Source organism: Chlorocebus sabaeus, chromosome 1, assembly GCF_047675955.1.
Source record: "Chlorocebus sabaeus isolate Y175 chromosome 1, mChlSab1.0.hap1, whole genome shotgun sequence".
Taxonomy (NCBI): domain Eukaryota; kingdom Metazoa; phylum Chordata; class Mammalia; order Primates; family Cercopithecidae; genus Chlorocebus; species Chlorocebus sabaeus.
Genome location: NC_132904.1, coordinates 98,480,481 through 98,494,364, shown reverse-complemented (window position 1 = coordinate 98,494,364; position 13,884 = coordinate 98,480,481). Strand labels below are relative to the sequence as shown.

The 13,884-nt window shown below is 36.6% G+C and overlaps 1 protein-coding gene across 3 annotated transcripts in view; it reads right to left on the bottom strand.

Moving 5' to 3' along the window:
- Positions 1-13,884, bottom strand: part of CEP126 (centrosomal protein 126) — an 86,248-nt gene that overhangs the window by 22,911 nt on the left and 49,453 nt on the right. For all 3 annotated transcript variants that reach the window (XM_008020629.3, XM_008020628.3, XM_008020632.3), the window contains 2 exons: positions 10,754-12,899; positions 1,050-1,162 (listed from right to left, as the gene is read on the bottom strand). In XM_008020629.3, the coding sequence (XP_008018820.1) occupies positions 1,050-1,162; positions 10,754-12,899 (2,259 nt within the window). The remainder of the gene's footprint in view (positions 1-1,049; positions 1,163-10,753; positions 12,900-13,884) is intronic.

Below are 13,884 nucleotides of genomic sequence, written 5' to 3'. Positions count from 1 at the left end.
TGCTGGGACTACAGGCATGAGCCACCACGCCTGGCCATTATTTAAAAATTGTTATTATGCTGTTTAATTTTATTGAAGATCTCTATCTCACACAGTCATATTAAACTCTTCATTCATTTGTTGTGGAACTGTTATTAGGAGCATATTCATTATGTATTTCAAAGTTCCCTATGAAAGGTCCTCAGTGGGAAATGTTTTTTAAAATTGTATCCCAAACAACAACATTATCATCGATATCCTTTAGAAGTATATAACTCATCTAATTTTCCTTTTTGCCATGTCTTCCAGGAAGCTCAGACACAAATAGGATATTCAGTCGCATGAAACTATAGTTGTCTTTATGATTAGCATGCTTGTTATTTTTCTTTTTGAGATGGAGTCTTGCTCTTGTTGCCCAGGCTGGAGTGCAATGGTGTGATCTCAGCTCACTGTAACCTCCGCCTGCTAGGATCAAGCAATTATCCTGCCTCAGCCTCCCAGTAGCTGGGATTACAGGCACCTGCCACCACCCCTGGCTAATTTTTCATATTTCTAGTAGAGACAGGGTTTCACCATGTTGGTCAGGCTGGTTTTGAACTCCTGACCTCAGGTGATCCACCCGCCTTGGCCTCCCAAAGTGCTGGGATTACAGGTGTGAGCCACCGTGCCTGGCCTAGCATACTTGTTTCTTCTATCCAGGTCTCTAATTTACTTTTCTTTCTTTTTTAAGTGTATATTTAAATAGCTTTGTTGAATTTTGTTGTTAATGACCTCATTTTTTCCAGCATTGGCTATCAATAATAACAAATAAAATAATAATAATGATTTAGAGTTGGTTTAAAACTTTCATTGGTAACTGATTATACAGGCTAACTAGAACACAGCAAGTAGGTATAGTGGAATAATTTCCTAGCATTAAGATTCCAAGACTGCTTCACAAATGGCTTTGACTATAATTATATTTATGTCATGGTATACAGTTTACAGCAAGAACATAGTTCTTTAAGAACCTCTGTTTTCCAAGCAATTTTTTAATATTGAATAGAGATTTTGATTAATATTGTACTTACGTTAATCTGCTTACTGTCCTTCTGTCCTACAGATCCAGGGTTTTGTCTTTTCTGCTCTAAAATATTTCTTCGCTTGGTTTCAACAATTCGTTTTCTTCTCATAACAGTAGACCCTTGAACAAATGCCAGCACAATGTCAAAAATTATGCAAGTTGAGTAGCCAATATATATCCACTGCAAACTTTCAAGTTACTTTCAAACATCAAGAAAACTCTGTAAGTTTAATTTATTCAGTTGGCATACTTTATTGAGCTCCTCTTATATGTTCTATGCATGGCACAGTTAAAATGTTGAATTCAACCAAATCCTTGCTTCTGAGGGGTTTATAGTTTAGAGCAGTAACCTCCAGAGCATGATGCAGAACACCAGAAGACTGTGTGAGATAATCCACTGGTGTGCTGGAAGAACATATTAGAATTCCAATTCATATTTATTATCTAAAAATTAGAAGTAAAACTTCACTCATGTAATATATGATTGACACTGGCACCCTGGTTATTTTGCAAGGTAGATGCTCATGTAATGCATGAAGTAAACTCAGTTATCTTAAGAGTCAAAATTCCAAGTGTGAGAGGTTGACAGTGGTGTCATGATTCATTAGCTCTTGTTAGCTTCCTGCAATGTACTAAAAATTATGTGTACCCAGGTAAGTGAACTTATGCATATCTTATAGTATCTTAACAAGCCCTCACAAAATAACAAAGTGGCTAAAATAACTTTTGTAGGGCTTCTACTATATCTTTGGTATTTATTATTAAAGTGAGTTGTAGGTACATGAATGCTTATTATACTATTTTTCTTTGCTTTTTTTTTTTTTTTTTTTTGAGACAGTCTTGCTCTGTCGCCCAGGCTGGAGTGCAGTGGTGCAATCTTGGCTCACTGCAACTTCTGCCTCCCAGGTTCAAGTGATTCTCCTGCCTCAGCCTCCTGAGTAGCTGAGACTACAGGTGCATGCCACCACGCCAAACTAATTTTTGTATTTTTAGTAGAGACAGGGTTTCACCATGTTGGCCACGATGGTCTTGATCATAAGGAAATCAAATACTGCAAGTTCTCACTTATAAGTGGGAGCTAAACTTTGAGTACACACGGTCATAAAGAAGGGAACAATAGACACTGGGGCCTACTTCAGACTGCAGGGCGGGAGGAGAGCGAGGACTGGAAAACCACCCTTGGGTACTATGCTTACTTCCTAGGTGACAAAATAATCTGTACACCAAAGCCTAGTGACATGCAATTAACCTATATAACAAATGTGCACATGTACTCCTGAACCTAAAAGTTAAAAAAAGAAACAACAACAACAAAATAAATAAAGGAGGGGGGAGGATAAATAACTTGCCCAAGGCCATAGGGCCAATAAGGGGCAAAGCTGGGATTCAGCTCCAATCAGTTGGGCTCTAAAATCTAAACTTCTAGCTCCTACACATATGCTAGTAATTTTCATTCTGATTTGACTGTGTCTCACAGAAATAAATATATTTTGCATTGTGACCTTGGATACATAGGTAGTTTTATAAAATATATTTATCCTCACAACATATGATACTTTCTGGTAGTTTCCATTCTAGAATATTCTAATTCTAAAATTAGACTTCGTTAAAAAAAATACTGGTTACCAGTCATTGATTTCACAATTGACAAATGAGTCATGTCCCACAGTTTAAAAAGCACTGTATTATGCTTATTTCCACCTGTATCGATATGCTAAATGCTACATATGCAAAATATTATAGTTTCCACTGAGATTATTTTGGCAGCAATATAGTTTCTATGTTGTTTTCTATTCTTGGAATTTTCTTCCTCTAAATCTTGAGAAGTCCTCATCTTTATCTAAAAAGCTTTAAACACCTTGCATAAAAATTCCCTTGTTCATGTAACTGCTGTGTCAAGGTTTTATCTCATCCCTCAGTCTGCTCATCAATCTTCTGAAGTCACTTTTGTACTTCCTTGATTGAATTATTTATCTTTGTGCTTTATTGTTCTTTGTAGTTTTGTGGATTGTAAATTATTGATCGCTGTTAAAGACACAATATATGCCTGAAACAGTTTATGTATTTTTCTGTTCATATATATGTGCTTAAATATTATCTAACAATTAATACAATAGCTGAGAATCTTGCTATTTTTGCAAAAATAATGTAGCTTGCACTGGTATCTCTGGCCAAATTCCTAGTTTCCTATGAAAATTCTAGATATGATAGTTTCACCACCACAACTCAAAATAAAGGAACTAATCTTCAATAAAGCATTATATTTTTAAAAATCTGTAGTATTCTTAATTGTAAACACAAAAAAAATACCGGAGACAATCTCAGAATTATAGTTTTGGAAAAAAATCTTAGAAGTTAACTAGTTCAACCTGTAACCTATGGATCTAAATTACTCACAGGTGGACGTTCAACTGCTGCTTGAATGGAATAGTGATGAGGAGCCACTACCTCATGGGGGCATCCTCTTCCTTTGCTGGATAGCTCAAATCCTTCCTTATGCTAAGCTGAAAACCTCTCTGCAATTTTTACCCTTTCATTTCAGTTGTTTACTCCTTCTTCTTTGTAATAAGCCTTCAAATATTTGTACACAGCTGTCATGTCTCTTAGGCTTGTGTTTCTTTAACTGACTTTTAGACTGAATCTCTCCTCTCATAGCCCTGGGTAATCCAGTTTGTTTATAATTTCTTAAAATATATATTATAAAATGACATAAAGTACCGCAGTACTTCTAAAGATCTGCTTGTTACTGCCTAAAATTATTACCCATCACCTAGGTATTAAGCCCCGGATGCATTAGCTATCCTGATGCTCTCCCCTCCCCACTCCAAGACTCTAGTGTGTGTTGTTCCCCTCCCTGTGCCCACGTGTTCTCATTGTTCGGTTCCCATTTATAAGTGAGAACATGTGGTGTTTGAGTTTGTGTTCCTGTGTTAGTTTGCTGAGGATAATAGCTTCCAGCTTCATCTATGTTCTTGCAAAGGACATGATCTCATTCCTTTTTATGGCTGCATAGCATTCCATGGTGTATATGTACCACATAATTAGAAACCATTTTACACTGTACGACTGAAAAACATTAAAAAGTTTACCAGACTTTTGGTGAAGGTGGAGTAAAGGCAACTTTCATATATTACTCTGGAAAACAATTTGGATTACCTAGTAAAGTTGAAAATACACATACCATATGGCTCAGCAACATGTGCATCAGTAGATGTACAAAGCTGTTCTTGGAGAATTATTCATAAAAGGAAGAAATTAGAAGCAACCCAAATGTCCAAGGCCAGGAGAATGAAAACATTGTTTGAACATTCATATAATTGAATGTGACTGTAGCAATGAATATGAAGTATAGCCAACTAATCAATCTAAAAAGCAAAGTTGATTGCAATGCATTCATATGTGGCAAAATTATCAAGAAAATCATGGAATAATTAACATGATTTTTTTTTTTTTTTTTTTTTTTTTTTTGAGATGGAGTCTCTGTCACCCAGGCTGGAGTGCAACAGCACGATCTCGGCTCACTGCAACCTCCATTTCTCAGGTTCAGGTGATTCTCCCACCTTAGCCTCCAGAGTAGCTGGGACTAAAGGTGCGCGCCAGCACATCCAGCTAATTTTTGTATTTTTAGTAGAGACAGGGTTTCACTATGTTGGCCAGGCTGGTCTTGAACTCCTGACCTTGTGATTCACCCGCCTCGGCCTCCCAAAGTGTTGGGATTACAGGTGTGAGCCACCGTGCCTGGCTTAACGTGAAATTCTTCATGGTGTTCACTTCTGTAACAGAGGAAGGGGATGCAATTGGGAAGAAGCATATAGGGCTTCGTAGGTATTGGGATTTTTCTTTTCTTTCTTATTTTATTTTTTTGGAGGCTGAGTCTTGCTCTGTTGCCCAGACTGGAGTGCAGTGACATGTTCTTGACACACTGCAACCTCTGCCTTGGGATTGAAGCGATTCTCCTCCCTCAGCCTCCTGAGTAGCTGGGATTACAGGCGCCCACCACCACGCACAGCTAGTTTTTATATTTTTAGTAGAGACGGGGTTTCACCATGTTGGCCAAGCTGGTCTCAAACTCCTGGGCTCAAGTGATCCACCTGCTTTGGCAACCCAAAGTGCTGGGATTACAGGTGTGAGCCATGGCACCTGGCCACTATTGGTGATTTTCTATTTCTAAAAGTGAGCAATGGGTACAGGGTTCTCTTATTATTAGTCTTAACTTGTTCTTATATGCCACATACATTCTTTTCTATGTCAGATATATTTCACAATTAAAACTTTAAAAAGCATGCCAGGAACCATGGCTCACAACTGTAACCCCAGCTACTTGGGAGGCTGAAGCTGGAGGAGCTCTTCAGCTCAGGAATTCAAGATCAGCCTGGGCAATGCAGTGAGTCCCCACCTTAAAAAAAAAATTAAAGGCAACCCCCCCCAAACCATAAACAGTAAACTGAATGCAAATAAATGACTTCATAGCTATTTCTGCTAAACTGAACTTTACTGGTTTTGATTTGCCAGTTCAGTTAGCCAGGATGATTCTGAAGCTTGCTTCCAGCCTCGATTTCATCAGTAACTTCCTTTGATACTCTGCACCATCCACAAATTGTATCGATTAATGTACTTTTTTCGTGTATATTACTGAAAAATTTGTTGTTATTAAGAGTTTAAAAAAAACAAAGTAAGGCTGGGCACGGTGGCTCACACCTATAATCCCAGTACTTGGGAGGCCTAGGGAGGCAGAGCACCTGAGTCTGAGCTCAGGAGTTTGAGACCAGCCTGGGCAATATGGTGAGACTTCATCTGTACCAAAAATACAAAAAATTAGCCAGGTGTGGCGGTGCGTGCCTGTGGTCTCAGCTACTGAGAGGGCTGAGGTGGGAGGATCGCTTGACCTTGGGAGGCAGAGGTTGCACCAAGATCGTGCCATTGCACTCCAGCCTGGGTGACAGTGAGATCCCTGTCTCAGAAAAAAATAAACAAAGTAGCTCAATATTTAAGAACATAGATTCATAATGCCTTAATTTTGAGTATGCCACTTACACTAGCTATGCAATTTATACAGTCAGTTATCCTCTATGTGACCCAGTTTCCTCATCTATAAAATGGGTGTAAGAATATTACTCACCTCACAGATTTATTGGGAGGATTAACTTTGTTTCAATATTTAAAGTGCTTAGTGATTGCAACATAATAAATGTTACCTAATTTTTGCCTAGGATATTTCCTCATCTATAAAATGTGACAGTTTAAAGGAAATTGTCACATTGGTCCTTTCTAGTAATCAAATTTTTGATTCTGTGAGGATATTCTTAATAATTATTGGAAAAGAAAAAAGTATTCTTTTTGAAATCAGATTTAAATAATGTGTCAACATCATTTGGCTTTCAAAAAAATGGAAGTAGAATCTATGTATAGAAAAGTGCACGAATTGAAAATAAACAGATTAGATACCCAAACCCAGATTTCACAGCCACTCATGTCAAGAAACTGAATATTACTAGCACCAAAAATGCTCCCCTCATTACCTGTTTCTATATACTCCCCTGCCATAATTTTACCTGTTTTTGATATAAATGGAGCAGAATATGCATTTTTATTGTGCAATATGGTTCTTTTGCACAATATTAAGGTGTAAGGTATGCCCACACTGCTGTTTTTCAGCAATAGCTCATTTATATTAGAGTATTTCATTAAATGAATAATGAATTTAACTCTATTTATATATTATACTATTGAAGAGCATTTTGAGTTCTTTATATCTTCTGGATATAAGCCCTTTGTCAGTAATATGCATTACAAATATTCTCCCACTCTGTGGTTTGCCTTTTCAATCTGGTAATGGTTTTTTGGATGAAAATAGTCTCTCATTTTAAGAAAAATGAGCAGTGAAAGTATTTGATGAGGAAAGAGAAGTGGGGAAATTAGATGTTTGGGGAGGATGTTTGAAATAATTTTTTCAAAGGAAGGACAGTGAATTTACGAGAGAAACAGTAGGAATACTCAGTAATGTTGATCATCAGAAAATGTGGATCATAAATCTACAGTATAGCCAATATGCCTGGCACATTGGTATGAATTTTCTCTGCTACTTAGAAGGAGGCAGAGAAAAAGTAAATTAATTTTTTCCCCTGGGTGGGGGAGGGTTGTTTGATTCCTGTGACAAAAAAGACCAAGAGGCAAAGAGCTTAGGATATTGGTAAAAGAACTATTGAAATGATGAACCTGGCCAGGCACAGTGGCTCATGCCTATAATCCTAGCACTTTGGGAGACCGAGTGGGAAGATGGCTTGAGACCAGGAGTTCAAGACCAGCCTGGGTATCATAGGGAGACCCTGTCTCTATATAAAAAAATTAGTTGGGCATGGGGGTGTGTACCTGTAGTGCCTGAAAGGCTGAGGTGGGAGCACTGCTTGAGCCCAGGAGTCCCAGGCTACACTGAGCCATGATCATTGCCACTGTGCCCTAGCCTGGGGAACAAAGTGAGACCCCCATCTCAAAAAAAGAAAAAAAAAAAAAAAGAAAGAAAAGAAAAAGAAATGGACCATTAAATTTAAGCTGGGTAAGGAGTAGAAAATAAAGAGCTGATGAATTGGAAAGATAGATGATGAACTGGAATGAGAAAGTAGAGAAAATACTGGACTGAAGAAGCCCAGTAGGGTAGAAGAATGGGAAGAGTAAGAGTAGGGAAAAGAGAGGAGGAGAATGTGCTTAAGTAGAGGAGTAAGTGAGTTTGCTTACTATCTGGGTAACAGGATCCATACCCCAAACCTCAGCATCATGCAATATCCCCATGTAACAAACATGCACATGTACCCTCTGTATCTAAAATAAAAGCTGAAATAAAAAAAAGAAGTAGAGAAGTTATGAATGTTGATGAGGTCCAGAATATAGCAAAGGGAATGGGTATTTGAGGCAGAATTGTATAGAAAGTTATTAGAGATGAAAAAGGAGTGAGGAAGATCAGGGTGTTTGCTCATTCATATAAAAGCTGAACTATCTAGTATGATGGCAAAGACTTTGTATGGCAATGAAGATTGTGAACCAAATATCAAAGTCATCTTTTAGGGGGGAAATAACTTGAGACATCAGGAGGTGGTATAGTTGAGTGGCTTGGATCTAATTGGAAGAGGTTTTCCTAGAGAGTTATGCTAGAGTGTTCTGGAAATGCTAATTGAGAACAAGATGCTCTCTACAACTGTCAACTCTGGATGCATAAGGGTATAAAAATAAAATGAACTGGCAAACAAAAGAGTAGGAAAAGAAATCCCACAAATGCTCACTGAACTATAATCCAGTATTAACAAAGAGTTCACTTGAAGTATTTTACATTTAAACAGTTTTGGAAAAAAAGCTTAAATGACTGAACATACAAAATATTCAGTATTGTTAATATTGTTATATTTTTGAAGTATAATCACTGTATTAATATGTATAGATATTTACAACAGTGTGAATATTTAAGAACATTTAAGAATGTTAAAATTCATTATATTTTCCAATGTCCCTTATACGAAGGTCCCAGAGAGAAGTACCTCCTTTGATTAAATGTCGGGAAAATATTGGTTTCTCCAGATAAAATGTATCCCATTCCTGTATCAGAGAATCAGATAATTTTAATATGCTACCCTTTTGTACATAAGCTATTGGGAAACTGTAAGTTTCCTAATATTTTTCCTAATTAGCAGAGTGCGATATATGATATTTGCTTAATAACTATATTTACTATATGGTTTTAGTACAAATAGCACAGGACTTGGAACCACAGAGATCTGGATCAAAATACCAATTCTGCTATTTACTAGCTCTTGACCTTGGATAATTCTGCTTACTTCTTTGCAAAACAGTGTTTTAAAAATATTTATTTCTCAGTATTATTAGAAGGTTTAAATCAGATAATAAGTATAAAACACTTAGTACTGTGACTGGTACAAGGTAGAAACTCAATAAGGGTAACCATCATTATTTATTTTAGAATATTTAATCTGTATGATACCTTCATTTTTTGAACTGTTGTGAAAACTAAAGTTACATTTTGAAATGACTGGATAAAAAAATCATAATTTTAGTGACAGAAACAATTTTTTAAAATCTAGATTTTTGTAGACAAGTAATGAAGATTCTTAGATTATAGTGTCTGCATTTAGCTTCCCTTCTGCTAATGTGGCTTGTATGCATTCAATTCAAGTAGAGTTTGGGTGATTACTAAGTGCCAGACACTTGTTAGGATCTGGGGATACGGTGATGAATTACACAAATGTCCCTTGTCCTTAAAAACTCATGGTTTAATTGAAGATGACTTTGAATATTAAATTTTAAACTCTCATTATATATCAATATTTATTCATACCTTTGGAAAAACAAGAGTTGTTTGTCTGATTGCCTCCAGACTCCAGTCCTATTTCTCAATAGGCAACTGTTTCCTATTGGCAGGAAAATGTATTGCTTTCTAGTTTATTCCCTCATAGGAGGAAAGAAGTTTTATGAGAGTCAACCAGCTAGTAAGGGCAATGGCATTCTATAGAGAATTAATTTTCAAAAATATTTCAAGGCAATGATACCATTTTTTTGCTCTCATGGCAGATAAAAGCGGAGCTACCACACTTTGGGAAAGGGAATGGGAGAATCAGGTATATCTAATTAATATTAGCTTATAGCAACTCAATTTAACAAACATTTTAAAGAAAAATGCATATAATTACATGTATTCACTTGTTTATAATAATTTAAACAATATTTTTCACTGTGCTTTCTTTGATGGAAAATTTGACTACAATAGTAATGACAGAATAATATGGGACAAGAATCAGATCCTATTCCTTGTCCTTCCTCTTAAACTAACAGGAAAAGTCATGGGAAAAAATGGAGGCTGGCAAAAGTTTCTAATTTCAGTTGAGCACAGGTTGGGTCATTCTCTTAAAAACTTCAGCTACTAATGTCACAATTTTTTTTGTTTGTTTGTTTGAGATGGAGTCTGGCTGTGTCGCCCAGGCTGGAGTGCAGTGGTGCACAATCTCGGCTCACTGCAACCTCCGCCTCCTGGGCTCTAGGTTCAAACGATTCTCCTGCCTCCTCCCATGCAACTGGGATTATAGGCACGCGCCACCATGCCCAGCTAATTTTTGTATTTTTGTAGAGACAGCGTTTCGCCAGGTTGGCCAGGCTGGTCTCGAACTTCCAATCTCAAGTAAATCCACGCACCTTGGCCTCCCAAAGTGCTGGGATTACAGACATGAGCCACTGTGCCTGGCCAAAAATCACACTATTACAGGAGGTAAGTTACTTCTTTTTTTTTTTTGGAGACAGAGTCTTGCTCTGTCATCAGGCTGGAGTGCAGTGGTGCGATCTCGGCTCACTGCAACCTCTGCCTCCCAGGTTCAAGCAATTCTCCTTCCTTTGCCTCCCAAGTAGCTGGGACTATAGGCATGCGCCACCATGCCGGGCTAACTTTTGTATTAGTAGAGATGGGATTTCGCTCTGTTGGCCAGGCTGGTCTTGAACTCCTGGCCTTAAGTGATTCACCCACCTGGGCCTCCCAAAGTGCTGGGATTACAAGTGTAAGCCACTGTGCTCGGCCTGAAGGTAAGTTATTTCTATACAGCTATTGTTCAATACTAATATTTATGTAGTATGTATGTCCATACATAAATAGGAACAATTTCACATGACTTTAACAAAGGTGTTCATTTTATCTATAAAAAGCTATAAATTTATTCTTACCCGTAGCCCTCTTATTTTGATGCAGGACATTATGCCCTCTTTTCCACAAGGGAACCGATTCTTCTTCAGCAGTTCTTGGAGTCACAGATGGATAACTTTCTTCACAAACAGGACTTCTTTGGGTGCAATATAATGTCCCATCTTGCTGGGCAACTGCTTGAGTGCCATTTGAATGATTTATTTTTGCAAAAGCTTGGCACTCTGAAGAACAATATGATGGCAGTGATGGTATCACAGTGACTAGATCAGAACAAGCATTTGAGAGTGGAGAACTACTTTCCTGATTCCACTGATTCAAATTGTGTTCTGTTGGAAGCACATGTTTTGAATTAAAACCGTTATGTGTAATAATGTTTTGAGGATTTTCAGGAGTTACTGATTGACACTGAGACACCTGTATATTTTTACCACTTCTAATATTTGATGTAGATTGGGGAGAAGGACGAGGTATAATTAATTTTCCCTGAGCTTGTGTAAATATGTTGACTTTGCTTGCAGATTGTGGTTCAATGACAGTGCCTTTTCTGTTTGTACATATAAAGCCTGATTGGACTTTTGCAGATCCTGGTTTTCTAATTATTTTTGCTCCACCTCTTTGTGGCTTACCTTGCTTAGTTTTAGAATCATCATGTACAGGGATTTTACTTTCCTCTTTTTTTGAGGCTGGCCAGGCATGTTTAGCAAAATTATAACCTGAAGGTATAAAACAGTTCAAAGGCATATGGTCTGCTCCAGATCCTCCTAAAGTCGTAACATTTTCAGAGATAGAATCCTCCCTGGACTTCTTTCTAGCAGCAGAATTTACAGCACAAGCAGAAACACTAATTATGTTGCTTCCAGCACCACTTTGAATGCGGAATTTTTGAGAATGCTGTTGAGTTATTCCTGTTTTATTCTTCAGTGAATGACTGTCTTCAGCATTGTTTTCTATACTGCTAGTTTCATCAAACCACCTCAGTTTTTTAATAGTCTTTGGAATTTCTGCACCTTTTTCCCTTTCCTTTGTTAATTCAATACTATCTTTGATAGCTGCTGCTTTTTGATTTCCAAACTTAAAGCTCTGATTTATAATTAATGCCTTAAGATAACCATGTTCATATTTAGATTCTTTCTTTAAAATACTTTTAAGAAACCTCACACCATTTCTCTCATGGATGTTGTATTTCATTTTCTTATGCTGGCCAACAAAGTCATAATTAGAAGTTACATTAGACAAGGATGATGTTTCAGCGAATTTTTGTTTTTCATCTTTTGAATCCGGATTGTGAGGTATGTAGGCATCTTGAAAACTGTCTGAAAATAAAGGCAACTCTCCCTTATTGCAGTTAAAATATTTTATCTTTTCTTCTTCACCATCTTTCAATTCATCTAACTTATCAGAACACTGCACTGCATCAATTTCTTTTATGTGTATACTGTTCTTTGCTGAAGGTCTAGCTGACTGTTTATTAGATGGCAAAACTAAAGGCATTGCCACTGGTACACATGAAGTAGGAATTGAAGTAGTTCCATTTTCTTGATTTAATTCAGAATATTTCTCTTGGTCTGGAAATGTAGCCACTTCCTGGGTTGGAGATTCTGAAGTGCTTTGGGATTTGCTAAATTTAAATGTTGGGCTCTCAGTAACTAACGGCCTTTCTCTTTTGAATGCTCCAGAAGTGGAGTCAGTTGTCCTTACAGTGCTAGTTTCAGAGGTCTTTTCACATTTTTTATCTAGTACAAATATAGGTGGGCTAGATACAAAGGCTACTGAATTATTAGCAGTATTTGTGGCTCTTTCCACTGTTCCATTCAAAGAAGATGGATTTTGTTCTTTACTATTAAAATATTCCCATGAAGGTAGAACATTAGATTTACTTAAAATATCTGAGAAAGGTGTGACATTCTGAGTATTTGAAGCATCTACATTTGTAAGCCAATTATTTATATGTTGAGTTTTAGAGAATGCCAGTTTATCTTCATCAAAGCAGCTGAGTTTAGTTGATTGCATACTTGCTGGTTTGAGGGAAATGGTATTCCGCTGGATGGATGTGGAATGCTCCTTATTAAGTGTTAAATATATTTCTTCATGCTCTGTAGGCTCAAGACTGTCTATACTTGAGAGGGTTTCAGAATTGGTTATCTGATTAACTTCATCACAAAATTTCTGGAAAAAAAAGAACACTGTTTTATAGCTTATAAACTGTTAAATGCCAAGATTAATGATTCAACATACCATTGTTACTGAGCCCAAATCTCCTTGCATATAGAGTAATATGACTATAAACATCGTGGGTATATAAATAATTCTTACCGCTGCAGCAATCCTCAAGGTAAAACATAGGGAGGTAACAAAGACTTACAGTATAGTATGCTTGCTTTGATTTCAACTCCTAAAGTAATACCTGCTTATTCTAGCCACAGTTAGAACTTAGAAAATATTTTTGTTATTGCTATTCCATTTAGAGTATGAAGTTTCTTGAAGGCTTGGTAATAGCAAGTGAGATTCTGAAAAATAATTATTTACAAATTGTACTTTTTCCTAAAACATTCACTGGACTTGAATGAGGCTCCTAAAAGCTCTGCGATCCTAATGTGAGCCTCTTGTTAGTAGGGGCTACATCTTTTTACAAAACTTAATTTTGTGGATTCTACTAAGGCTTTTAACTCTGCCTACATGTTAAAATCACATAAAGAACTCTGTAAAATATCTCTACCTGGGTCCTGCTGATTTAACACTTGGATGGGGTCCATATATTGGTATTATTTAAATTCCCCAGGTAATTTTCATATGGGTTTAGACTCAAAAACTATTGACTTTGATGACTCCTTTTGGAGGTTTAGCGTAGCAGTAATTTCCATAAATTCCATAGACATTTTCATCACTATTTCACTGAAATTTACATGAAATTTATCAGTCTTTAATAAAATTTCAAAATTACTTCAATGAATGGTAAATGTTTAAAAATATTTCTATTTTCTCACACATATCTAGAATGCATTAATCTATATCACATATACAGAAATAAATTTTAAGAAGACATTAAATTGTATATCTAGTCAAAATGCTGAATGGAAAGAAAATTGATATCCCTTAAGAGTTATCGTACATTTTAGATTTATCTAAAATATGAAAATTTAAAAAATTTACA